Source organism: Heterodontus francisci, chromosome 5 (assembly GCF_036365525.1).
Source record: "Heterodontus francisci isolate sHetFra1 chromosome 5, sHetFra1.hap1, whole genome shotgun sequence".
NCBI classification, from domain to species: Eukaryota; Metazoa; Chordata; class Chondrichthyes; order Heterodontiformes; family Heterodontidae; genus Heterodontus; species Heterodontus francisci.
The window spans coordinates 102,046,673-102,073,649 of record NC_090375.1 but is presented as its reverse complement, the minus strand read 5'-3'; the positions used below and the strand labels follow the sequence as shown (position 1 = coordinate 102,073,649).

The 26,977-nt window shown below is 43.1% G+C and overlaps 1 protein-coding gene across 5 annotated transcripts in view; it reads left to right on the top strand.

Annotated features, from left to right (window-relative positions):
• tcea1 (transcription elongation factor A (SII), 1) overlaps positions 1-26,977 on the top strand; it is a 65,950-nt gene that overhangs the window by 11,735 nt on the left and 27,238 nt on the right. For 2 of the 5 annotated variants that reach the window (XM_068031842.1, XM_068031843.1), the window contains exons 2-4: positions 3,732-3,794; positions 5,405-5,481; positions 22,966-23,071. In XM_068031842.1, the coding sequence (XP_067887943.1) occupies positions 3,732-3,794; positions 5,405-5,481; positions 22,966-23,071 (246 nt within the window). Of the gene's footprint in view, positions 1-3,731; positions 3,795-5,404; positions 5,482-22,965; positions 23,072-26,977 lie in introns of those variants that run through there. The other 3 variants (XM_068031840.1, XM_068031841.1, XM_068031844.1) reach the window with 2 other exon arrangements.

Below are 26,977 nucleotides of genomic sequence, written 5' to 3'. Positions count from 1 at the left end.
TGGGCTGTATGACAGTCAGCACTGGGCATGACTCTAGTATGCAGGATGTCCTTTAGGTCACATTGGCGCGCCAAGATGTAATCTATCAGGTTCCAGTGTTTAGAGCGGGGATGCATCCATGTGGTCAGGAAGCGATCTTTTTGTTGAAAGAAGGTGTTGGTTATGGACAGCAGCTTTTCTGCAGAGTTTCAAGAGTAAACGTCCATGGTTTCCGAGCACTCCCTTCCATGCCAGGTTGTCACAGCCCACTCTGGCGTTGAAATCGCCAAGGACAATAATTTTGTCCTTGGGAGAAGCATTCTGGATGGATTCACGGAGATCCGTGTCAAAGTTATCTTTGTCAGCTGGGTTAGCCTTCAGGGTTGGAGCATAAACGCTGATGCGTGTTGCATGCTGCTGGTCTTGGAGAGGCAGGCGCAAGGACATGATGTATTCAGAGTGGCCGATTGGCAGGCTTGAAAGTTTAGTGGCTATAGTCTTCTTCCCCATGAAGCCGACACAGAAGCGTTGTTCAGCTTGAAGTCTACCTGACCAACAGAGGATGTAGCCAGCATTGTATACTGTTAGGCTGCCTTGCTCCGAGAATGGACCTCACTCCGGGCTGCTATATAAATGTCCAGTCTGGCTAGCTCATGGGCCACCAGGGCTGATCGTTGTTGGGCCTCTTTTGTCACCAGAGTCGAGCATTGTTCTCGTGTTCCAGCAGGCGGTTTTCAGAATTTTTCTTCGTTCCCCACCTTTTGAAGTGAAATTAGGAGTTTGCGTTTCCTTCTCTCTCATTGTTTGACCGCATTAAGAGATGCCCGTTGACTGTGGCAAGCCAGCTGGGTGATAGGGAGATGAGAATTTGTTTAGACTGTCTTTTCTAGCCCCCTCTCCAATTCAGGAACAAGCAATGTTCTTCAAAAAGGTTGCTTGGTCACTCGGTGCTACTGGGTTATGATGTCTCTAGGTCATCATCAAAAAGAACAATATCCTGAGCATGCAGGATTGGAACTGTGGCTGCCAGTGCCATCTTGCACCTGCCGCTTTCGTCCCTTTCCTCTCCCTGCAGGACTTGTTGAACTCGATACATGCGTAGGGTAAACAGCTACCACCTTTGGCCAACTCACAAAACACACATGGGATAATACCAAGCTGACCCTTCGGACCAAGCTGATGGTTTATAAGGCCTGTGTTCTCAGCACCTTGCTGTATGGCTGTGAAATATGGGCGACTTACAGCTACCAGGAAAAGAAGCTCAATAATTTCCATCTTCCCTGCCTGTTGCGCATTATGGGAATGACCTGGCAGGACAAAATCACAAATGCGAGAGTCCTCTCAAAGGCAGAGCTCCCAAGTGTTTGATCGTGTACCCAAGGACCTTCTGTATGGTGAGGTAGCTGGGGCCACTGGGACGCCCAAAGCTCCACTTCAAGGATGCTTGCAAGCATGACATGAAGGCCCGAAATATTGAATATTGCACCTGGGAGTCACAGTTGGCAAAAGAGGGAAATGGCAACACATCCTGTGGACTGGTGTGCACTACCACAATGACCAGTTGCTAAGCAGCTTGGCAACAGGCACCAACATCAAAAGCAAACTCCAGTGTCACTTGGCAGCTTCATGTGCAGTACTTGTGGCAGAACCTGCCTCTCAAGGATTGGCCTTCACAGCCATCAACAAAGGTGCACCAAGAGAAGACACCCCACTTCATGTCCATCATCTTTCAGAGATGGAAGAATGCCAACCACAGCAGGGCATTTATAAAATCTCGCTATCAAGCCAAGTCAGCATGGTTTTATGAAATGGAAATCATGTTTGACAAATTTGTTGGAGATCTTTTGAGGATGTAACACACAGGGAGGGAACCAGTAGATGTGTAGTGTATTTAGATTTCCAAAATGTATTTGATAAGATGCCGCATAAAAGTTTACTACACAAGATAAGAGCTCATGGTGTTGGGAGTAATATATTAGCATGGATAGAGGATTGGCTAACTAACTAAAAGGAAATAGAGTTGGCAAACTGTAGTTAGTGGGGTGCTACAGGGATCTGTGCTAGGGCCTCAACTATTTACAATCTATATTAAAGATGGGGGTCAGTTAGCTCAGTTGGCTAAAAGGCTGGAGTGTGGTGCTGAATAATGCCAGTAGCATGGGTTCAATCCCTGTCCTGGCTGAGAGTGTTCTTGGGGCCTGCCTCTTTGTCTTGCTCCATAGTAATACCATGGCATGAGTCATGTTAGCAACTCTCGGACAATGAGGATGCTACAAAGAGAGAAAAAGTACAATGACTTAGATGAACCAGATTTTTGACAAAAATAGGTAGGAAAGCAAGTTGTGAAGAGGACACAGAGTCTGCAAAGGGATATAGATAGGTTAAGTGAGTGGCAAAAATTTGACAGATGGAGTATAATGTGGGAAAATTTGAGGCTATCCACTTTGGTAGGAAGAATGGAAAAGTTGAATATTATTTAAGTGGAGAGAGATGGCAGAATGCTGCAGCACAGAGCGATCTGGTTGTCCTCGTACATGAATCACAAAAAGTTAGCATGCAGGTACAGCAAGTAGTCAGGAAGGCAAATGGAATGTTGGACTTTATTGCAAGGGGGATGGAGTATAAAAGTAGGGAAGTCTTGCTACAACTGTACAGTGCAGTGGTGAGACTACACCTAGAATACTGCTTATAGTTTTGGTCTTATTTAAGGAGGGATACTCTTGCATTGGAGGCAGTTCAGAGAATATTCACTAGGTTGATTCCTGGGATAAAGGAGTTGTTTTACGAAGAAAGGTTGGGTCTATACTCATTGGAGTTAGAAGAATATGAGGTGGTCTTATTGAAACATGAAAGATTCTGAGGGGTTTGACAGTAGATGCTGAGAGGATGTTTCGCTTTGTGGGGGAATCCAGAACCAGGGGACTTTTTATTTCAGAATAAGGAGTTGCCCATTTAAGACAGATGAGGAATTCCTTCTGCGGGTCTGGAATCTTTGGAATTCTCTACCCCAGAGAGCTGTGGAGGCTGGGTCATTGAATATATTCATGGCTGAGAGTCAGATTCTTGAACTATATGGGAATTAAGGGTTGGGGAAACGGGCAGGAAAGTGAGGTTGAGGCCTAGATAAGATCAGCCATGATCTTATTAAATGACGGAGCAGGCTCGAGGAGCCGTGTGGCCTACTCCCTGCTCCTATTTCTTCTGTTCTTAGGGCAGGAAGTGTAAGATTTAGTATTGGAGATGAGGAGATATGGGAGATTAGTTGAATTACTGGGATTATCAAAGATAAATGGAGGCTGACAAACCAGTTTTTTTTAAAAGGTCACTCTGTCGATGCCGACTTAATGAGTGGAAGAGGAGCAGAGCCATTTGAAGTCTCCGGGCATTATGATCCTGGTCAGTTCTTCCGTTAACCTGATTTGGGCAATTGTGACATAGTAAAGCATGACTAGCACTCTTAATGAGTACTTGAAAACAATCTCTTGTTCTTATTAAACTGTTGTCTGGTTCAAATTCATCTTGGGAGAAGTCTCATGCAGAGATAAGTAGAACAATTTTCCTGTACGACAAACTGATGCCTTAATTCAGAGTGGAACCCAACAGTGCAAGAATACTTGTTAACATTTATCAACTAAGATCATTCCACAAACTTTAATTTGTGCTTTCAGTATACTTTTTACCTGACTTAAATGGCAAAATAGGTGCCTATTCAGTCTCTGTGTTTTTAAAAAGTAACCTGTGTTGTTTTGCAGGTTGGAGCCATGGACTTGCTGAAGGAGTTAAAGAGTATTCCTATGACTTTGGAACTATTGCAGGTATGCTATCTTGGGAACAAAGTTTCAACAAAAACAAGAACTGTGGGAAGGCAATAATAACAGATTTCCGTATCTGGATAAGAGTGCAAGTGCATGCTGTGCACAGTAATGGGTCTAACCTTTTGCATTTCATCTCATTCTGCAGTGCTGCATCCTTTTGCTGCTTTCGCTTCACATTGTGGAACTTTCTCCTTAAACACATCCACCTTGTTATCTTACCTCCCACCATAAAAGTCTCTACTTAACCTACTTTGTACATGTCTGCAGTCACCTCCTTTAACTCTGCTGCTACCAGTCAACACATTTTTGCCTCTGTGATGGATCTTGGAAGGTGTCATTACATTAAAGGAGATAATTTGACTTTATATGATAGTGTTACAGTCAAGTGAGGGAGGGGGGGTTGAAGGGCTTCCCTCTTTACCCCCTCCTTGTTAGACCACAACATGTTTAATTCTTTCTTAAAGTGGATGTACTGGCCAATTCAGTAGATATTTGATTACTTACTTACTATGATCATTAGGACCAATAGGACAGATTTTTTTGAGTTAATAAAGAAAGGTTAACCTTATGGTACCTAAACCTAACTAATAAAATAATAAACAACACACTAGAGGTTTATACAAGCACAAATAGGTTACAGAGTGGGGAAAGGTAGATTGGTTGAGTTAGAGTCCATATAAAAGGTATACAGTCTGTGGCGTTTGGTGATTCAGCTGGCTTCTAGCTGAATTCAGAGTCCTGAGGCTTTTAGCTTGAAGAGGTAGATGACTGGTTCGGTGAGTCTCTCATGCAAATGATTTCCTCCACTGGGGTTTCTGATTGTAGCTGGAATATGCAACAGGCAGGATTTGAAAGCTTTCAAGCTGGAATGGAGAGAGAGAGGAACCCCCACTTAGGGTCTACTCATGTCAGAGTCCAGTTGCTTCTTTGCTGCAGAGAAAAAAAGGCCCAAAACCACAGATGGGGAAGGGCTTGTCACATGACAATCACTGTCATTCAAGCATAGCAGTTAGCAGTATTTCTCTGCTTGATGAGAGAACAGGTAGTTCCTTTAAACTTCCTGGGTCTTGGTTCTTGGTGGGATATTAGAAGACATTGCATCTCTCCTCACAAGCATTGCAGTGTAGGATACAGTGTTGCAAATTAGGTGATCATCTTAAGCTGAAAGGATGACTTTGCAGGCAGTTTGTCTTTCAAAAATGTCTTTTCAATAAAAACATACAAATTCAGATCTCCAGTCAGCGGACCAAAGAAAGCTATCATTCAACAAAACACATTGGCGTAACAATAGTGTAAAATGGGTGATAATGAATTGGAAGCTCATTTTACATCACTCCTGATTTTTTTAAATCTCCTTTGAAGTCAATGAAAATATAAATTGGAGATGTAAAGCAGGCTGCCAATTCATTATCACCCATTTTACACTATCGTATAAAGTCAAAATCTGCTCCATGGTGCCTAATAAGTGCAAGTTATTGAATGCAATAGCATCTACCTTTTACTACCTGTCTTTTTTAAATTAGTCGCTTCATAATTGGAGTTGCCATTTTACCGAGGACCACCATAAACATTTAAAAAATGCATCAAAGTCTTTGATATTGTCCCACCAGAATCTACTGAATTCTACTGTGAGGGCTTTGAGTCAACCTTGTAGCGTGGGACTGGAGTCACTTGTAGGCCAGACCAGGTAGGGATGGCAGGTTTTGCTTTGTGAGCTAGTTGGGTTTTTATGACAATCTGGAACCTTTCATGATTTTTCCTTGTGCTATCCTATAATTGACCAGGGTTACTGAATTCAGTTTTACATGTGCAGGTGAGATTTGAATTAATGATGCCTGGGTTGCTAGTCAAGTGCTATAACCACAAGGCTACTGTACCTTGTTTATCAAAATGGTCCTTTTTAGTTTATAACCATTGGAATTCTCATGTTGATCATCGTTTTTTCTCTATATGAATCTTCATAGATTGTTATGATAAACCAAACTGTTTTGAACATACTGTGATAACTAAAAAATATTTCATGTTTTCTATTTTCAATGCGAGAAATGCAATGTGAAACCAATAGTTTATATCCAAGGAATCAATAAAAAAAATTGCATGATAAAGTTGTAGATTTTCTTGATTCAGGGATACCTGATGTTTAGTTAGGATTATGTGCAACTGAAGGTATAACTGTGTATTGAAAACTTTAAACTTTATCGTTTGTTTATATCCTATAAATTTTGTTTATGAAAATCCTTGTGGTTATTTTGTGCATTCTCATTTCACCATCAGTTGTAAAAATCAATGGAAATATTTACTCTCTGCCATACCTTCATTCTGTACGCTTCAATGCCCCAATGGTCCCATCCTCTAACTATTATTTTACTTTTCACATGTTTATAAAGCTGTTACAATTTCCTTTTATGTTTTCTGCTAGTCTTTTTTTTCATATTCCTTTTTAACCTTCCTAATCTCCCTATTGCACTTTCTATTCCGCCCTCACGTTATTGTATGCATACTTTTAAAGTTTCAAGTTGGTTTTAATCTCTTTTACCATGGAACTCCTATCTTGAATCAACCCTTTTCACCCTGTAGGAATATATTTTGTATTCTACGCATTTCATTTGAAGATTTCCCATTGTTGATCTAACTTTTTTCTGCCCACTTAATTTGAGCAGGTCTCCATTTATCTCACTTAACTTTGGCCGCCTTCCAGTCCAGCATCTTTATCTTTGACTCTTATCCTTTTTAATTCTTCCATTGAACTTAACTACAGTGTGATAACTGTTTCAGAACTAGGATGCTGAAAGTTGGAATAATCTCATTATTTTTCTTTAATCCATTTAAATAAGAGTTTACAGTCTTGTGTCATACATTTAAATTTGTATGGTGGCATGCTAAATCTGTCTATAAGCACAAAATGAATTAGCAACAGGCTTTTCTGATTGGTTAACTTAATAGACAATGATTATTTGTCAGCTTTGTTCAAATATAGATCAGGAAAGCCGCCAATAAAGATGGAAAATCCTGCACAAAGATGAAACAATTTCAGCTACTTAAATTCTCTCTGAAGCTAGCAATCTGGTTGTAGAAGCTACTACACAATCTGCCAATCTCCTTGTTGAATTTACTTTTCAAACTGGTATCAGTTGACCCAGCTGATTATAGCATTACAATATATGGCATAATAAATGCATTAAAAATTATTCTGAAAAGAAACCTATACCAATAAGATCAACAATTGTGCATTAGATATACTCACAAAAGGTTTCTGCAGGGAATGCCTGCTACTTTCAGCCTGATGAGGCATTGGACAGGTAAGGACGAAGAGGCACTTAGAAAAAATTAAGACATGCCACACTATGAATTAGCGATCATAACATTTTAGTACTTTAAAGATACATCCTTATTTTCTGAAAACTTGTACCATTCTGACTTGGGCGGCGGGTGGTATGGTGGGGTGGATATTCTCTCAGACAGCTGCCAACACAGTTTGCTGCATCTTCACTTATCAAACTGGTAATCTCGTACTACTTTTAAGTACCTCTGGTTTTAATTTTTAAAGGTTACAACCTGTCATTTCCCCTCGCACCTAAACCACAGTTGTGTACCCCGAGCCCCTCTCATGCAGGACCATGTTAAACATCATAATTGCCCTAGTCCCCAGATAACATCGGAAATAGGAGTAAGCCATTCAGCCCCTTGAGTCTCCTCCACCATTCAACGAGTTCATGGCTGATCTTCTACCTCAATGCCATTTTCCCACATTGTCCCCATATCCCTTGATATCTTTAATATCTAGAAAGCTGTCAGTCTCTGTCTTGAACATCCTCAATGACTGAGACGCCACAGCCCTTTGGGGTAAAGAATTCCAAAGATTCACAACCCTCTGAGTGAAGAAATTCATCCTCGTCTTAGTCCTAAATGGCCTCCCTCTTATTCTGAGATCGTGTCCCCTGTCTCTAGACCCCCACAGCCAGGGGAAATATCTTTCCTGCATCAACCCTGTCGAGCCCTGTAAGTATTTTGTATGCTTCAATGAGATGACCTCTCATTCTTCTAAACTCCAGAGAATACAGGCTCAGTCTCCTCAATCTCTTCTCTTAGGATAATCCCGCCATCCCAGGAATCAGTCTGGTGAACCTTCGTTGCACTCCCTCTATGGCAAGTGTACCTTTCCTTTGATAAGGAGACCAAAATTGTACAGAGTACTCTGGGTGCAGTCTCAACGAGGCTTTATACAATTGCAGCAAGACTTCTTTACTGCTGTACTCAAATCCTAACCCATGAGCAATACCTTGGGAGATCACCAAGTGTATCAAGTCTACTTTTACTTGAGTAATGCAGGATGCTGGTGAATTATTATGATCCTTGCAAGTGTTAATTACCTGTTAGAACTGACATTGTCCTGCATTTAACAATTCTAGCAGTTGTCTCTGGTCACTGGGGATTGAGGTAAAACCCTAAGATAGAAAATAATACCCACAAATGACACAGTTTGCCATAGTGTAATAACATTGACTGTCACAATGGGAAATTTCTCTTCTGGTATTTTGTGATGGTGTGAATTTGATGCATGGTTGTCTCTTTTAGGTGGAACAGTTGTTATATTGTGGTTCATCATTCTGTTTTGCAAAAACTGGTTTGTAATTGTATCCTTTATAATTTGTGTTGCAAGACAGTGTATCACTGATGGTGTCATTGTAGAGCATGTTATTCTGAATGATAAATGCCAGCTTTCCACAGTGATCTATCACAAGCAGGATAAAGTACATAAAATTTACCCACATGCTTTACGGAACAACATTACAGCATTTTTAGAATAAATTTTCTCATTGCAAAAATACCAACAAATTCTGATTTTTTTCAAAGTATGTATTTGCTGTGCACTGCCTTTCAGTTATTAAAAAAATAACCTTCAACTGGTTTAAAGGAATTGGATTCAGAAGTGTTAAAATGAAGAAAACATTTTTGTTCCCATTAAAATTGTGAAATGTTTTCAGAAATCATTTTTATTTGAGGTTACAGTTCTTTAATTATGTAAGTTATTATTCAGGAATGAGGTCTTTAATGGACTATTTTTTGTCCATTCCATCCAATTCCACTTAAAGCAACAGTTTATTTTAATTACAGTACCTTACTGCAAATACAGATTTGCGCCAGTAACACACAGCAGGTGGTACAATGTCTGTTGCACTGGAAGGCATGCACTTGGACGACTTCTTTCGAAAAAAAAAAAAAAAAGGGGTTGATACTGAATTTTGGTTATGTGCAACCCAGGTCTACCTGCTGAATAGTCTGATATGTAGTTTTTAGTTTCGTTCTAAGTTTGAACAGAAGATGGCAGAACATTGATTCTGTACAAACTGATGCATATTTTCTGTTTGTGAGGCCGAGCAGGAGGATGTGAAACACAATGTTGCCTTTATAAGGCTCAATTACTCCATGTAATTCTGTCACTTTGTCTTTTTTCTGTAGTACAATAATGCGCCTAGCAAGACAGGAAACACTTGTATCAGGTAGTCCCTTTGAGAAACAACGGCTGCAAAATTTGATAAAACTTGTAATGGATGCAGGGATGGTGATGCGCATTTAATCAGCGCCTATTGTTTTTGATGCAGGCAGCACGCAAACTTCATGCTGCCTGCACATTTAAACGATCGTAGCATGTAGCCAGCGCGAGGCATGCTGTTGAGTGTTTGCAACCCTGAGAAGGGCATGCAAAATCATGAGAGGCTAGCATGAGTTGAAGCTGGCCTGCACTTCCTAAAAGGGGGTGACGGTGTGGAGGTGTACAGGGTGTACATTCTGGCTGGAGCAGGTGCTGGAACTGGTTACACAAGAAGCCGTGAACAAGAAGAATACTGAATTATGGTACAATGTCGCAGAGAGGGAGCTCCAAGATTTTCCAACACTGCACTGGTGACTGGTCAAACAGGTGCGGAGGAGGAGAGATATCCTATATCTGCAGGGGGACCAGGAGATCCAGACAAACTCTTAGAAGGCAGTGGAAGTAGATAATTGTGGCAGTCAATGCCAGGAGTCTAGCCCCGAGGACCTTGATGCAGTGCCGCAAGGAGTTTGACTCCACATAAGTGGTTGGTAAATGCATCTTCAAATGACATAAACTACCAACTGTCCCTCTAGCCTCACATTGTTCAATGCACCACCCCTCTTTCACCCTCTGCCAACGATCTTTTATCAATCATGACTCATATTTAACATACTATATTTTTACCCCCCTCACACATTTAACACTGTTGCAAGCCTGTCACCCATATCTCTCATTTTGCATACACTGCCAACTATTCAACCAGATTACCAAACATTGTACCACACTCAGTGATGCACTTCCCTTTTCCTTGCAGGACAAGGGGGCACATAACTAGAGGTAACAGCACCTAACCAGTGGGGGACAAGCGTGCTTCATGTCTTTACCCACATGGAGGAGACAGTACTTGTCAACATTGGAGCGGCCATGACAAGCCAGGGCTAGCGGTGGGCTCAAACCATCAAAGATCACTATTTACTCATACTGAGTGCTCATTCTCACATCCCACTTCTCCCTTATTGCACAATCTCTTCTGATTTACCAGCTGCAGATGATCTAAGCATGTCCCTCTTACTTCCCCCAACCCCCACCCCCCCCACCCCCTGCACACCACAATCCTAGCCTTTCTCCTTTCAGATACCCAAAAGCTGCAACCTGGCCAGGCAGTGGTGGAAGAGAAGGTGGTGAAAAAGCAGGCTGTGATATAGAAGAAAATAACTTGCTCTTTCACTCGGAGCCACCAGTTCAGATATGCTGCAGCCAGGGCAGGGGTCTTGAGTAGTGCAGATCCCACTGGAGATTCAGGTTACGTACGAGTTCTGCTGCAGCGAAGTCAGGTGAGAACTTCGGGGCAGCCTACAGAAAAAGGCAGATGATATACACATTGAAATGCTTGGTGCTTTGGCAGGACTGCCACAAAGTCTGTGGTCAGTGTCCAGGAGTGTGGAGGAGTCAGACAGCAACTTGGCACAGGGCTTTGTACAGACCTTGGAGCCTGTGCTTTCCAGGGTGGAAGTGGTGGCCAACTCTGAAAATGCTTGCAGACCTAACCAAGGTGCAGTGTCTGATGGTCAATGTCTCAGTTTCCATTGCAGGGTGCCAGGAGATCCAGACAAACTCTCAGAAGACAGTGAGAGCAGATAGTTGTGTCAATCAGTGCCAGGAGTCTAGCCCCGAGGACCTGGAGCTCAAATTCCCTAAAGTCTGGGTGCTGCAGCAGAAGCTCAGACTTCTGTCACACAATCTGTTTGCTGCCATGCAAGATCAGCCTGCTGTTGTCATAGCTGCAGATACCAGTGTGCAAAGGGGCTGACAGGGTCTCACTATAGACCAGCAATCTGTTCCTCCAGCACATTGCTAGGATTGCTGAGTTGCTGCCCTGTGGGCATGGTATGGCACCATGGAGCATGAATATTCTGTCCCTTCTCAGGAGGGCAGCATTCATCCTCCTAACAAAGCCACTCTACCAGTGCCTTCACTGTTGCCTTCAGCCAGATAGTTGGCCCTGACTGCTGCTGCTCATGCCAAGGTATTTTAGATCTAGTATTGTGCAATGAGGCAGGGTGAATTAGTAATCTTGTAGTAAAAGATCTGCTGGAAAAAGTGATCACAATAGAATTGAATTGCCTGTTAAGTTTGAAAGCAACATATTTTAGTCGGAAAGAAGAATCTTAAAACTTAAAGCCAATTACACAGATATGAGGGGAAGGCTGGCTAAGGTTGATTTGGGTAAATAAGCTAAAAGGTATGGTCGTAAATAAACAGTGGGAGACATTGAAAGAAATTCAAAATGTTAAACAAAAATTTAGTGAGATCCATCCATGGCTTACTAAGGAGGATAAGGATAGTATTAGATGAAAAGAAGCTTAGAACCATGGAGTCATTTACAGCACAGAAGGAGCAAGTTATTTTGGCCCATCGAGTCAGTCGATTCTCCACGGAGCTATCCAGTTGGTTCCACTTACTCGATCCCCGTAGCGCTGCAAGTCTATTTCCTTCAAGTGGCCATCCAACTTCCTTTTTTGAAGTCATTGATTTTTTTCTGCTTCCACCACCCTGTAGGCAACGAGTTACAGGTCATTACCACCCACTGCGTAAAGAACATTCTTCCTCATATTTCCCTGCATCTCTTGCTCAGACCTTTAATCTGTGTCCCCTAGTCTTTGTACCATTAGTTAATGGAACAATTTTTCCTTGTCTAACTTATTTAAGCCTGTCATAATCTTCTACACTTCTATTACATCTCCCCTCATTCTCTTTTTGTTCTAAGGAGAACAACCCCAGCTTTTCCAACCTAACCTTGTAACTAAAATGCCCCATCCCTGGAATCATTCTGGTAAATCTCCCCTGCATCCTCTCAAGGACCCTCACATCCTTCCTAAAGTGTGATGACCAGAACTGGATGCTGTACTCCAGTTGGGGCCTAACCTGAGCTTTATAAAGGTTCAGCCTAATCTCCTTGCTTTTGTACTCCGTGCCTTTATTTATGAAGCCCAAGATCCCATATGCTTTACTAACCACTCTCAATATGCCCTACCACCTTCAAAGATCTATACACATACACCCACAGGTCCCTCTGTTCGTGCACAATCTTTAGAATTGTGCCATTTAAGTATATATTGCCTCACCCTATTCCTTCTGCTAAAATGCATCACCTCACATTTCTTTGCCCATTCTGCTCACCTATGTATGTCCTGTTGCAGGCGATTCATATCATCCTCACGGTTTGCCACACCTCCAAGTTTGGTGTCATCTGCAAATTTTGAGATTCTACTCTCTATTCCAAAATCCAAGTCATTTATATGTAGCAAAAAAAAAAGCAGTGGGCCCAGCGCTGACCCTTGTGGAACAGCACTGTCTACCATCCTGTAGCCTGAAAAACAACCATTTACTACGACTCTGTTATCTGTCCTTAAGCCAATTTTTTTTATCCAGTTGGGCACTGACACTTCTATTCCATGAGCCTCAGTTTTGTTAATCGGCCTTTTATGCGGTACTTTATCAAACGCTTTCTTAAAATCCATATAAACAACACCCATCGCATTTGCTTCATCAACCTTCTCTATTCATCAAAAATTTCAATTAGATTAGTCAAGCATGATGGACCTTTTACAAATCCATGCTGGCTATCCTTAATTAACTCGAACCTCTCCGCAAGTATCCATTGATTTTTTTTTTTTCCCCCCTGATTTTTGTTTCCAAAACCTTATCCACCACTGATAAACTAACTGGCCTGTAGTTACACTCTTTTCTGAATAAAGGTGTCACATTTGCCACTCTCCAATCCTCTGGTATCTTTTCACCTCATATCCAGGGAAGATTGGATGATTATGGCAAGCCCGTTCGTTATCTCCATCCCTACTTCATTTAGCAATCTGAGATGCAAGCCATCAGACCAGGTGATTTATCTACCTTAAGCATTGCCAGTCTTTTTAGTACTTCCCCCTTCATTTTTATCCTATCCATTGCCTCTCTCCATTTATACAGATATTTTGTCAGATTCCACTTCCTTAGTAAACACTGATACAAAGCACTCATTCAGTATATTAACCTTGCCTTGTGCCTCTAAGCATATATTACCCTGTTTGTCCCTAATAGACTCCACCCCACCTCTTACTGCCCCCTTACTGTTTACATGCCGGTAGAAAACTTTTGGGTTCCCTTTTCTGTTGACTGCCATTCACTTCTCATATTCTCTCTTTGCCAGTCTTATTTTCCTCTTCATTCCCCCCCCCCCCCCTCAACTTATTGAACAAGGTCTAGTACTCGCTTGAGGAATTTACCTGATATGCTTCGTACACCTTTTTTTGTTTCTTCATAATCTTTATTTCACCCAAGAAGCCATGTTTTTGGTTACCTACCTGTCGCCCTTGTTGGAATGTATCTAGCCTGTACCTGAAGCATCTCTTTAAACATAACCCATTGTTCTGTTACAGCTCTTCCTGTCAGTCTTTGGTTCCATTCTACCCTGGCTAGATCCCTTATCATTGTGTCGAAATTAGCCCTCTTCTAATCTAGACATTCTACCTTATTTTGTTCTTTGCTTTTCTGCATTAGTCTAAATCTTATGATACAGTTATCATTCTTACCCAAGTGTTCCCCAACAGACACTTGGTCCACCTCATTCCCCAGCACCAGATCCAGCTGTGCCTCCCTACTAGTTGGGCTGAGAACAGACGTGTTCAGGAGAACTTCTTTGATCAATTTCAGAAATTTCTACCTCCCTACCCTTTATTGAAAATTATCCCAATCAATGTCCCCCAATAACACCACTCTATAGTTCTTGCACATCTGTGATTTCCTTGCTCTTGTTCTCACTCATTCGCTCTCGCTCTGTCATCCGCACACACTATTTGGAAGTCTATAGACTACCCCTAGTAGCATGATCATACCCTTTTTGCTTCTCGACTCTTATCCAAACAGATTCTGTCCTTTCCCCTCAAGGACATCCTCCCTTTCCAACACTGCAATGTCTTCCCTAATCTGTACTGCCACCCCACCTCCCTTTTTCCCTTCTCCATCTTTTCTGAATACTTTATATCCTTGTATATTAAGTGCCTAGTCCTTGCCATTTTTATGCTACGTTTCCATTATTGCCACTACATGATATTCCTATGCTGCTATTTGTGCTTGTAGCTCACCAACCTTATTTACCACACTGTGTATTTATGTACATGCATTGTAATCCTGTCTTTGCATTCCTTGTAGACCTTCTCAGTCCGCTCACATTTAGTAAAGAACTATTCCCTTCTCTAGTACTAGCACACTCACATTATGCACCATATTCCTCTTTTCTATTTCTATATGCTGGTGCTCATGTCAATGCCAAATTAGTTAAACCCGTCTCTTTTCAATAGGTGCCTTCTGCCGCAGAACTGGTCCCAGTGCTCCAAGAATCTGAAGCCATCCCTCCGGCAACATGCTTCAAATCACGCATTGATCCTCCCTATCTTTCTATTTCTACTCACTAGTGTGTGGCATTGGGAGTAATCCAGAAATCACTAGCTTCGAGGTGCCGCTCTTTAACTTCATCCCTAGCTCCTGAAAATCTAACCACAAGACCTCAATAACTGCCCTTGCTATGTTGTTGGCTTATAACGTGGCAAAGAATGGTAGTAAATCTGAGGATTGGGAGTGCTTTAGAAACCAGCCAAGGGCCACCAAAAAGTAGTAGATGAGAGTAAACTAGTCAGGAATATGAAAACCAAATGCGGCACAGTGGCGCAGTGGTTAGCACTGCAGCCTCACAGCTCCAGAGACCCAGGTTCGATTCTGGGTACTGCCTGTGTGGAGTTTGCAAGTTCTCCCTGTGACTGCGTGGGTTTTCGCCGGGTGCTCCGGTTTCCTCCCACAGCCAAAAGACTTGCAGGTTGATAGGTAAATTGGCCATTGTAAATTGCCCCTAGTGTAGGTAGGTGGTAGGGAATATGGGATTACTCCAGGGTTAGTATAAACGGGTGGTTGTTGGTCGGCACAGACTCGGTGGGCTGAAGGGCCTGTTTCAATGCTGTATCTCGAAATAAATTGTAAGAGCTTTTTACACGTAAATAAAAAGAAGAGTAGCTAAAGTAAACATTGGTCCCTTAGAGGCAGACACAGGAGAAATTATCATGGCTAGAGAGTGGTGGAAGCAGAGACAATGGCTTCAAAAGGAAATTGGATGAGTACTTGAAGGACTTACAGGGCTGCAGGGATCGAGCAGGGGAGTGGAACTGACTGGATTGCTTTTCAGAGAACCAACATGGACTCGATGGGCCAAATGGCCGCCTCCTATGCCATAAATGACTCTGACAAATTATTTTGGATCTGTCTTCACAGTAGAAGACACAAATTACATACTAGAATAACGGCTAAGTGCAGGGCTAATAAAATTAAGAAACTTTAGGTAATTAATATCAGCAGGTAATTAGTGTCGGAGAAACTTGAACGAAAATCTGACAAATCATCAGAACCTGATTGCCTACGTGCTGGGCTTCTAAAAGAAGTTGCCGCAGAATAATGGGTGCGCTGGTTATGATTTTCCACATTTCCCTCTAATCTAGAGTGGTCCCAGCGGACTGAAGTTAGCAAATGTAACACTGCTATTCAAGAAAGGAGATGGCAAACGGAACTACAGGCTAGTTAACCTGACATCAGTCATTGGGAAAATGTTGGAATCTATTATTAAGGAAGTCTCAACAATGCACTTAGAAAACTATTGTCTGATGAAACAAAGTCAGCATGGTTTTATGAAAAGGAAATCATGTTTGACAAATTTATTAGAGTTTTTTGAGGATGTAACTAGTAGGGTAGATAAAGGGGAACCGGTAAATTTAGTATACTTTGTATTTCCAAAAGACATTCAATAAGGTGCCACACAAAAGGGAGTTGGGGATAATGTATTAGCAAGGATAAGGATTGGTTGACTGATGGAAAGCAGAGAGTACGGACAAATGGGGCATTTTCAAGTTGGCAGGCTATGACCATTGGAGTGCCGCAGGGATGAGTGCAAGGGCCTCAGCCATTTACATTCTATATTAATGACTTAGACGAAGAGTCAGAGAGTAATGTATCTAAGTTTGCTGACAATACAAAGCCAGATGGGAATGAAAGCTGTGAGGAGGCTGCAAAGAGATAGAGACAGGCTTAGTGAGTGGGCTACAGGATGGTAGATGGCGTATAATGTGGAGAAATGTGAGGTTCTTCACTTTGATAGTAAGAATAGAAAATCAGAATACTTTTTAAAAGTTATGAAACTTGTAAATGTTGGTGTTCAGAGGGGTTTGGGTGAACTTGTACAGGAACGCAAAGTTGGCATGCAGGTACAGCAAGCAATTAGGAAGGCAAGTGGCATGTGGCCTTTATTGCAAGGGGATTAGAGTACAAGAATAAGAAAGTCTTGCTGCACTTGTATAGGGCTTTGAGACCACACCTGGGGGGGATTTTTTTGTTCTCCCCCGTGGCAGGTTTGGAGGTGGGGAGAGCATATAATCGGGCAGGATAATTGGGGGGCGGTGGGGGGGGGGACCTCGCCATCTTACCGCCTTCACTGGAACTCAGTCCAGGGCAGGAAGGCCTGTGAATGGCCTTCCTACCCCGCTGCCGATTGAGACCCTTAACTGGGAAATCAGTGCCCAATTAAGGGCCTCAATCCACCACCGCCGCAATTAACCGCGCAGCGGGCGGGCCTGTTGCTGCACAGGAAGCATGGTAGAAAAAATCATGCTGGCTGCTTGCCAGCTCCAGGGTAATTGGGGTGTCGTCCCTCGTTAAAAAGCACAGTGCCCGAACAAGGGACCCAGCATCGGGAAAGGGTGGGGCCTGCTGATGGCCAACCCTTCCACCGTTGCTGCCGACTCCCCTCACATCCCCTCCCCTGCGAGACCCCTTCTGCACTGTCCTACCTGTGGCCTGGATCCAGCGCTGCTCCTCGGCCTCAGGTGGGTGCTCCACTGGCAGCAGCCACTGTCTCCACTGTGGCCCTGCTCAGTTGGAGAACTACTGGCCTCAGATTGGCCAGCTGCTCGGAGGGCAGGACTTCCATCATTGGATTCCTTGATCCCTTGGAAGGCCTGCTGTCCAGTCAAGTGCCTAATTGGTACTTGATTCGGTGGGGGGGGGGGGCCTCCCAAAGAAGAGGATTCGTGGGGTCCTCCGTGTCGCCTTTCTAGGCGTTGAGACGCCTGTCACCCCGATAAAATCCCAGCCCTGGTGTGCTGTGTGCAGTTTTGGTTTCCGTATTTAAGGAAGTATATACTTGGAGGTAGTACAGCGAAGTTTCACTAAATTAGTTTCTGAGATGAGAGGGTTGTCCTATGATAGGCTGTGTAAATTGGGTCTATATTCTCTGGAGTTTAGAAGAATGAGAGGTGATCTCATTGAGATTGAAGGGGCTTGACAGAGTAGATGCGTGAGAGGTTTTTTCCCCTAGCTGGGGAATCTAGAACATGGAAGTGCAGCGTCAAGATAAGGGGCTGGTCATTTAGGACTGAGATGAGGAGGAATTCCTTCACTCAAAGAGTTGTGAATGTTTGGAATTCTCTACACCAGAGGGTTGTGGATGCTGTACTGTTGAATATATTTATGGCTGAGATAGATCTTTGGTCTGTCGAAGTCAATGGGTATGGGGAGCGGGTGGGAAAGTGGAGTTAAGGCCAAGATCAGCTATGATTGAATTTAATAAATGGCGGTGCAGGCTCGAGGGACCATGTTCCTTAGGAACATAGGAGCAGGAGTAGGCCATTCAGCCTATCGAGCCTGCCCCGCCATTCACTACGATCATGGCTGATCATCCACTTAAGTACCTTTTTCCTACATTATCCTCATATCCCCTTATATCATTTCTGTTTAGAAATCTGTCAATCTCTGCTTTAAACATGCTCAATGACAGAGCTTCCACAACCCTCTGGGGTAGAGAATTCCAAAGATTCACAACCCTCTGAGTAAAAAAAATTTCACTTCATCTTGATCCGAAGTAGCTTCCCCCTTATTTTGAAATTGTGTCTCCTGGTTCTAGACTCCCCAACCAGGGGAAACATCTGCATCTACCCCGTTCATCCCTTTTAAGTATTGTAGGTTTCAACGAGAGCACCTCTCAGTTTCCCCAATCTCTCTTCAAGGGATTGTCCTGCCATCCCAGGAACAAGTCTGGTGAACCTTCATTGCACTCCCTCTATGGCAATAATATCCTTCCTTCTGCTATTTCTTATTTTCTTGTGTTCCTATGAGATGAAATAGTGTAAAGTCAGGCCTTCTAGGGCCAGAGCTGTGTGAGGTCATCTTGCAAGGCCATTTACAGTCTCCCCAACTGAAAGTCAGCAGCTTTCACCAGTCATGCTGCAGTCACTGGGGTAGCATTGATTCGGAGCACTAGGGCAGGCAAATGGACAGAAGACACAGGCACTAAGGGAATGCAGAAGGATGGTGATTAGTTAACTTTATAAATCAAATCATAATCTGTCAAAGTTGGTTTGAACTGTTTGTTTGTTTATGGTGGCTTTTATTTTTGCATTGTAACCAAGCAAGCACTGTGATGGTCAGTGACAGAAGGAAGGTAAGGTGTGGTCCTGTTTTTGAATGGACAATTGGGTTACTAGTACTGCAGTTAGATGAGCTGATCAAGCACAGCTGCCCAGAAAGGGGATGTGTTGGTTGTCTCTTCATTTCCTGTTCTGCCGCCTCCTTGTCAGCTGCTTGCCGTATAGCTGGTGGCAAAGATTACGCCCTCCTGATGGCGAGGTTTTGCAGGATACAGTAGACTGCATCAAATTGTGACATGCACTCTGACGAGTACAGCAGGCCTCCTCCAAAGTGGTCCAGGCAGCAAAAGAGTTGTTTAAGCACTCAAATGGTCCACACAAATACATTTCTTGTGGCAGCATGGTTTTCATTATATGCATGCTGTCTGTGTGTGTGTGTCACTCACCAGTGTCATGAGCTATGTGGTCAGTGGATAGTCTTTGTTGCCCAGTGGTGATGGCTCAAATGCAGATGCTACAGCAGACTGCCAAGATACTGGGCATCGACCTGCATAATGCGCTGAGTGTTGCACACCAGCTGGACATTGAGGGAATGGAATCCTTTCTGATTGCGGTACATCTCTGAATTTATGTGCGGTGCCCGCAAAGTCACGTGTGCACAATCAATGGTGTCCTGCACCAAGGGAAGTCTGCAATCCTGGCAAAGTCACGTGCTCGCTCCACTTGCTCCTCTCTGGCAAATGGATGATAAACTAGGAGATGTTGCACATATTGCCTGCTCCAGCCTGGAAGGTGCCCGACACGCAAAATTTCACGGCCCCAGTCACATTCACAGCCACTGGCATTGTTGTCCTTGCCCTGCTCTGAGGCTGAAGTTCGGGTTGCAACAAGTGCCAGATTTCAGTGAGCACCTCCTTGGTGAAGCAAAGACGTCAGACACATTGGGCTGAATTTTACGCCCCCCTAAAGAGCAGGATGGGGGGTTGCGTAAAATAGAGTGGGAGGCTTGGGGGCCCCTTTCCAACCCGCTCCCACCTCTGCCACCACTTTATACAGGGCAACGGCAGCGAAAAACGGCCTGCCCGCCCAGGCTGTTAACTGGCCACTTAAGGGCCTTTGCCCGCCTCCACACCGATTTTACGGATTACAAGCGGGCATCCTAGACCTAGTTCCCCGATGTCATCACGATGCTGGGTGCAGTCCCAGCAGTGGCCAACGCTCCAGGTGACGCTGCTGGGACAGAGAGCTGCCGGCCTGCTGATTGGCTGGTAGTTCTGTTAGGCAGGACGTCCTACCTGAAGCGGGTGGAAGACCCGCCTCAGACTAATTAAAGCTTGGTGACCCGCAAATTAAGGGTTGGCTCTCCAGGCCAGACGGAAGCGGGTTCGCCACCGACTTTTCAGTTGGTGGATAGCTCCTGCCTGCCTAGGGTAAAATCCTGGCCACTGTTCCTCACTGAACATCAGGCAGTAGCATTACCCTGAAGGTGCTCAGTGGATATCTTCTCCTTCTGAGAAACCTCAATTTCCCCCACCACCAAACACCATCCTCCCTTTTTGTGCAGCTTGTCCTCTTCTGTTTTCCCTCTGATTATTGTCCCTAGCATACTGCAGGCCAAGGGGGTTGGTAACCACAGCACCTATAACTGAGAGCAAGTGGTCTGAGTAGACCCTTGAAGTCAGAACCAAGGCCTTCAGCATATGCCACACCACTCCTAGTCGACTTCAACTTTTAAGTCGCAGTGCAAATCACCAAACACTTTTGCAAACTCGGCAACAGCCAGTAGAAATCAATTAGCAACTAACCTGACAGTAGTTGATCCCTTTTACTAATGTTGGTGGGTCAGGCAGGGGAGGTCTTCCCTGATGCTGAACATGTCTTCAGTTTTGCAAGGTTAAGAAAGGATGTTAGTTGGAGCTTTCAGGTCGAAAGTGGCACCGCTGATGTCAAATCTGCATTGCTCTACAGACATCCGCCGCATGACCCCTGCACCTGCACCAACGCCTTTATCAAAATGGTGTGTCAGCCAGCACCAGACGTGTGCATAGGTGCCATTTTGGACCCAATATACCACCTGAAAATATGGGCATTATGCATGCAAAATTTGCTGTCAGTCTCCATTCGACCTTAAATTGACAGAACCTTTTTTACAGTTACTAAGTTTCAATATAGTTAAATTTTTTTATGATTTAAAACAATGTCAACATTTTAACTCTGAACTTGGGTATCTATGTTCTTAGTTGTTCTCTCGACCCCATTCCCAGTAAATTGCACCTGCCTTCCCTTCCTTTGCTAGCTGACATTGTAAATGGCTGTCTCCCCTCAGGTACTGTTTTCCTTCCTTTCAAAAGCACCATTATTGCCCCTTTCCTAAAAAAAAACCTAATTTTTGATGCCTCTGTCCTTGCAAATTACTGACCCATCTCCAATTTCTTTTCTTCTGCAAAGTTTTTGAACCCATTGTAGCCTCCCAAATCTTTACTGCCATTCCATATTTAAATCTCTGTAATCAGGTTTGCACATCCGCAACAGTGCTGAAATGGCTGTAACCAAAGTCACAAACGACTTATTGTGTGAATGTGAATGGTCTGCCATTCCTTCTGATGCTTTCTGACCTTTCTGCAGCCTTTAACACAGTTGATCATTTCATCCTCCTCCTCCTCCATTTACCAGCCGAGTAAGACTGGTTCCACTCTTACCTATTCAGTCATAATGAGAGGATTTGCTGCAGTGGTTTTTCTTCCTGTCTCTGCAACGTCACCTCTGAAGTTATCCAAGGATGCATTCTTGGTCACCTCTGTTCTTGACATCACCCAAAGACAGTGTCAGGTTCCATCCACATGTACATTGACAACATCTAACTTCCATCACGAGGACCGTCTACTTCCGCCTCCATTAAATCATCCATCTCCAGTCCCTGCCTCAGCCCATCTGCCCACAAAACCCTCATCTGTTCCAGGGCTCTTCCTCCATCCAAATCCTCCAATAACTTGAATTTAAAATTCTCAACCTCATGTTCAGATACCTTTATGGCCTCACCCTCCCTATCTCTAGTTTCCTACAGCCCTCCAAGAAATGCTGTTTTCCTCCAACTTTGGCTTCTTGTCCCTCGCCCACTCCTTTCTCCCCACTATTGGCAGCCGTGCCTTCAGGTATCTAGGCCTTAAGCTCTGGAATTCCACTCTGCCTTTCCACTTTTCTCAGAAACCCTCCTTTTAAAATCTATCTCCTTGACCCAGCTGTTAGTCATTTCTATTATTTCCCTAAAGGCAGGGGAGTGGGACTAGCTGAGTAGCTCCTACAAAGAGCCATCCTACAAAGAGACATGATGGGCGAATGACCTTCTGAGCTGTAACCATTCTATGATTTTTTGACTTGGTGTCAGTTTTTGTCTAATTATGCTTGGACGAAGTGCCTTAGGATGCTTTTCTACGTTAAATGCACTGTATAATAATACAAGTTCTTGTTCGCTTGCTATAAAGTGGGAATCAGCTGGATTGCTCCTTTTAATATACAAAATGAGGGATATAAGTTGCAAATAAGCTTATGTAATTTTTGTAGTCTGTGCCATGTCTGCTCTTAGTTGGGAATCTTTTTTTAACGGTCCTTGATGAAGATAATATAGCGGGAAATAGAAAATGCTGGCAGTGTACAACATATTTATGTTTTAAAAAGAAAATATGCAGATGCTCTGATTTTATGATCTTTTATACTGATTTAAGGTAATATGGCATTTGCGGTTGGTTATCCAAGCTTCTAATTTGCTGAATAGCTGTAGTTTCCCAGCTATTTAGGATAAACCTTGTTGTACTCTACGTACATGTTCAGTGCCCACAGATATCAGGATTTCAAAACTCGCATACAAACTGAAGCAAACCACTAAACTGGAGTGTGAGTATCTGCAGGAGACAAACCATAGAATTGCTAGAAGCTTTTTTTTTTAAGACAACATCATGCGGGTCACGAAAGATGCAATTCACATTTATTCAGCTTCTCGAAAACTGAATATTTGTCTCCTCTAGGCATCCAATTCATTTTGCAATGTTGGGTTTAATTCCTGGTTTGCTAATTCTTTCCTAAGAAAAGAGTAGCATTTACAGTGAACTTGCTACAATTCTTTGGAGTTCTATGGTATTGGAAAGCTTATCATTTGGTTGGTAATGTCTCTTTTGTTTTGTAGTCGACAAGAATTGGAATGTCTGTCAATGCCATCAGGAAGCAGAGTAAAGAAGAAGATGTCATATCTTTGGCAAAATCCCTCATTAAATCCTGGAAGAAACTCTTGGGTAAGGAATTATATACCAGAGTCCTGTTATTGTCCCATTTAATTTCCTGGTTATAAAGCACATTCAGTATAGACCTTCATTATAATCCAGATACCATTCACACAAAATGGATATTCTATAGAAGTCTGCCAACCAATGTAACAGAAACAAAAATGATAAATGACGTATTTCTACTTTCCACACACTGCCGGGGCTGTTGGAAGTCTTTTTTGTTAGATGTCAGTGGAAAATGTATGACAGGAGTGGTGAAATCCAACCAAATCACAAGTGGGTTACATATTTTGTGCTTACCTGCAATTTATTTATGCTTTGAAAATGTGCAGAACCAAGAGGTATTGGTGTTTTGAAATCTCCTCCAATTCTTCATTTATTACTGCTCTTGTTGAAGATGGGTTATCTGGGATAGGCACCAACATGTTGCACCAGGGACATGGAGGCAATTAATTTATATATAAAGTGTATAGCCAACCTAATGCCATCAAAACACAGTCTGATTTAAAACGCATTTTTCCCTATTTAATGAGTACCTGACGTTTGTTTTTGCTTGCACAAGTAGTCAATGTCTGCCTGCACACTTGATGTAACGATGTGGAGAATCCAGATAGATGTCCATCTGTCAGGAGTGATCGCGATCTCTTTCTCTCCCCTCTCGCTCTCTCAATCCCTGTCCCCTCTGTGTTCATCTCTACCCCCCCGCCCTTCCTCCCCCCTGAAATGAATAAAATTAAATCATCTTGTCTTGAATCTTCCAGGCCTGCCACAATCTTCAGCGCAGCGGCCGGCCCTCCTGTGCCTTCAATTCCCCGTCTGGGAAAAGCACGCATGACACTGGTGGGGAGGGGGAGGAGCTAAGATTTTTACTGAGGTGGGAGGTCGGGCTCAAATAAGCATCATCAGTGTAGGGAATGGTGGGAAGGGATGCACTTTCAACTTTGTGCAGTCTGGGTAGGGGAAGGTCAGAATTCAAAGATAAGTATTTTGTGGGGGGGGGGGGGCGGGGGCCAAAAGCTTACTTAATTTTTATTGGAAAGAGGCATTACAATTTTATTTTTGTAAATTTTGGGGGATCACTTTAAAAATTCAAATTTGCCGCCACGGTTGGCTGCCCTTTAAAAATGGCGCCAGCACCTGTACACAGGCAGCTGATGCCATTGCCGGCAACGGACAGCCTTCCCCCTCCACATGATTGGGTGGGGGGGGGCGCTTAGGCCGCCCCGGCTATTTAAATGAGCTGCCGTGCAGGTGATTGTGATGGCTCTTCAGCGTGTGTGCCACCATCTTTTGAGCTCGCTGCTGGGAGCTCTTAGAATAAACACCGAGGGCTGGATTTTATCAAAGCCTTTTATAATTTTAAAGACCCCTATTTGGTCACCCCCTCAGCCATCTTTTCAAGAGATAAGAAACCCAACCTGTTCATCCTTTCCCAATATGTATAACCTCGTAGTTCTGGTATAATTCTTGTAAATCTTTTCTGCACCCTCTCCAGTGCTTCTATACCATTTTCATAATAAACTTGCGACCAGAACTGCGCAAAGTGCTCCCCAAGTGTGGTTCGATACAAGTTTAGCATAACTTCTCTACTTTTCAATTCTGTCCATCTATAAATAAAACTTAGTGCTCGGTTTGCTTTTGTTATAGCGTTATTAACCTGTGCCACAATTTTAAAGAAAGACTTACATTTATATAGCGCCTTTCATGAACACTGCATGTCTCAAAACGCTTTACAGCCAATGAAATACTTTTTGAAGTATAATCACTGTTGCAATGCAAGAAATGCAGCAGCCAGTATGCAAACAGCAAACTCCCACAAACAGCAATGTGATAATGACCAGATAATCTGTTTTTGTGATGATTGAGGGATAAATATTAGCCAGGACACTGGGGATAGCAAGGGAGTTATTCTTCAAAATACTGCTATGGGATCTTTTACATCCACCCAAGCAGGCAGATGAGGCTTGGTTTAATGTCGCATCTGAGATGATGACGGAACCTCTGACCAGTGCAGCACTCCCTCAGCACTGGAGTGTCAGCTTTGATTTTTGTGCTCAAGCCCTGGAATGGGACTTGAACCTGGAACCTTGACTCAGGGTTGAGAGTGTGACCAACTGAGCCACAGTTGACACTAATTAGTAATTTGTGTATTTGTGCTCTCAAATCTCTCTGCTCCTCGAACCCACTTAGTTTCTTGTTTTCTAAGTAGTGACCTCCTTATTTATCTTACGAAAATGTAATATCTCGCACTTATCTGTGTTGTAATTTATTTGTCAATTATATGCCCATTCTGCAGGTTTATTAATGTATCCTTCGAACTTGTTGCAGTCCTTCTCAGTATTGACTAGGTCTTACAATTTGGTGTTGTCTGCAAATTTAGAAATTGTGTCTTTGATTGCTAAGTCGAAACTGTTAATGTAAATTATGGATGACTGTGGTCCCAACACTGATCCTTGTGATACCCCACCTCCTACCTTCTGCCACTCTGGCCACCATTTATCCCTACTCTCTGCTTTTTGTCTTTCAGTCAGCCAGCTATCCATTCTGCTACTTGCCCCTGACATTGCATGCTCTGACCTTATTTGTCTATTATGTGGCACCTTGTTGAAGGTCTTTCAGAAATTTAGATATGTTACACCTACTGCATTATCTTTTTGTCTAATCGCTCTATTACCTCTTCAAAGGATTCAATGAGTTTAGTCAAGCAAGAATTTTCCCTTTTGAAATCCATGTTAACTAGTATATTTTTGTTTCTAGATGTTTTTCTATTTTCTTCTTTAGTAGGGATTCCATTATTTTGCCTACTACTGATGTTAAGCTGACTGTTTGCTGGAGATGTTCTACCTCGCTTCTTAAATATATGTATAATATGAGCTGGACAAGATGCAGAACTTTTTCTTGAGTGGCAGAGTTTTCGCCGGTGTGGGGCTTTGTAAATGACACACATATGGCCTCCTCATGTAGAACAACAGGTTTGATATTAAGATAAATAGTTGGCACTCTTTTAAATTCTGGGTGGTATCTGACCACATCATACTGCATGTCCCTGGTCATCATCCAGGGGGCAGCTATGATGCCTTTATTGTGCTTATATTTCTTTGGTTGTTCTTCAGCTGTCACCTCTTCCACCTTTAAGAAAAATGTGCTACACAGCTTTGGCACAATGCAAGTGTATGAAAGGGCAGTGGTTCTATACAGTCATTCAAATGTTACCTCACCGAGGGTGCAATGCTTTTCAATTTGTGATAATGCCAGAGTTGATAGTTCCACAAGTCAGGTTAACAATGTGGAAAAATATAGTTATCCATGATTTTCTCACGATACCAACAAACCTTTTCAAACTTCTTACTAATTCGCTGCCAGGCACGAGTGACGTGGTTGAATGCTTTGACTCAATCAGCAATCCTCTTGCATTTTACTGGCACCTGTGCTTTTTTTGGGAGTGACCTTTAGCCTCCAGCATGGACATCTTTTTTTGGTACACCTGCAGAAGAAACTCTTACTCTTCAGCAACTGAAGTCGCAAAGCTTGCCATGTGCCTCCACAGTACCATTATGAAATATTAGTCAACTTTTCGGTCATTTTTATTGGTGAGTTGCAGCCCTTGCCATAGTTTACACACCTCAGACAAATGTGTTGGAGACCAAATTCTCCTGACGAGGTTTGCATATGCCATTAGCCTATTGAAATTAAAGGGCAGGACTCCTGTTTGAAAATTTGACACACCCCACCTTCTATTATGCCCAGAGCCAGCACAACTTCATTTACAGTTATGATCCTTTAGTTTTTTTTTCTGTGAAGAATGCGGTGTGCCTTTAAGGCTGGAAAAAGAGCTGTACTGCTTTAAGGCAGCAAGCTCTAAAGACTGAGTCAAAGAAGGCATTCTCGTTGCCTTGGATACAGCCATTCGGACTG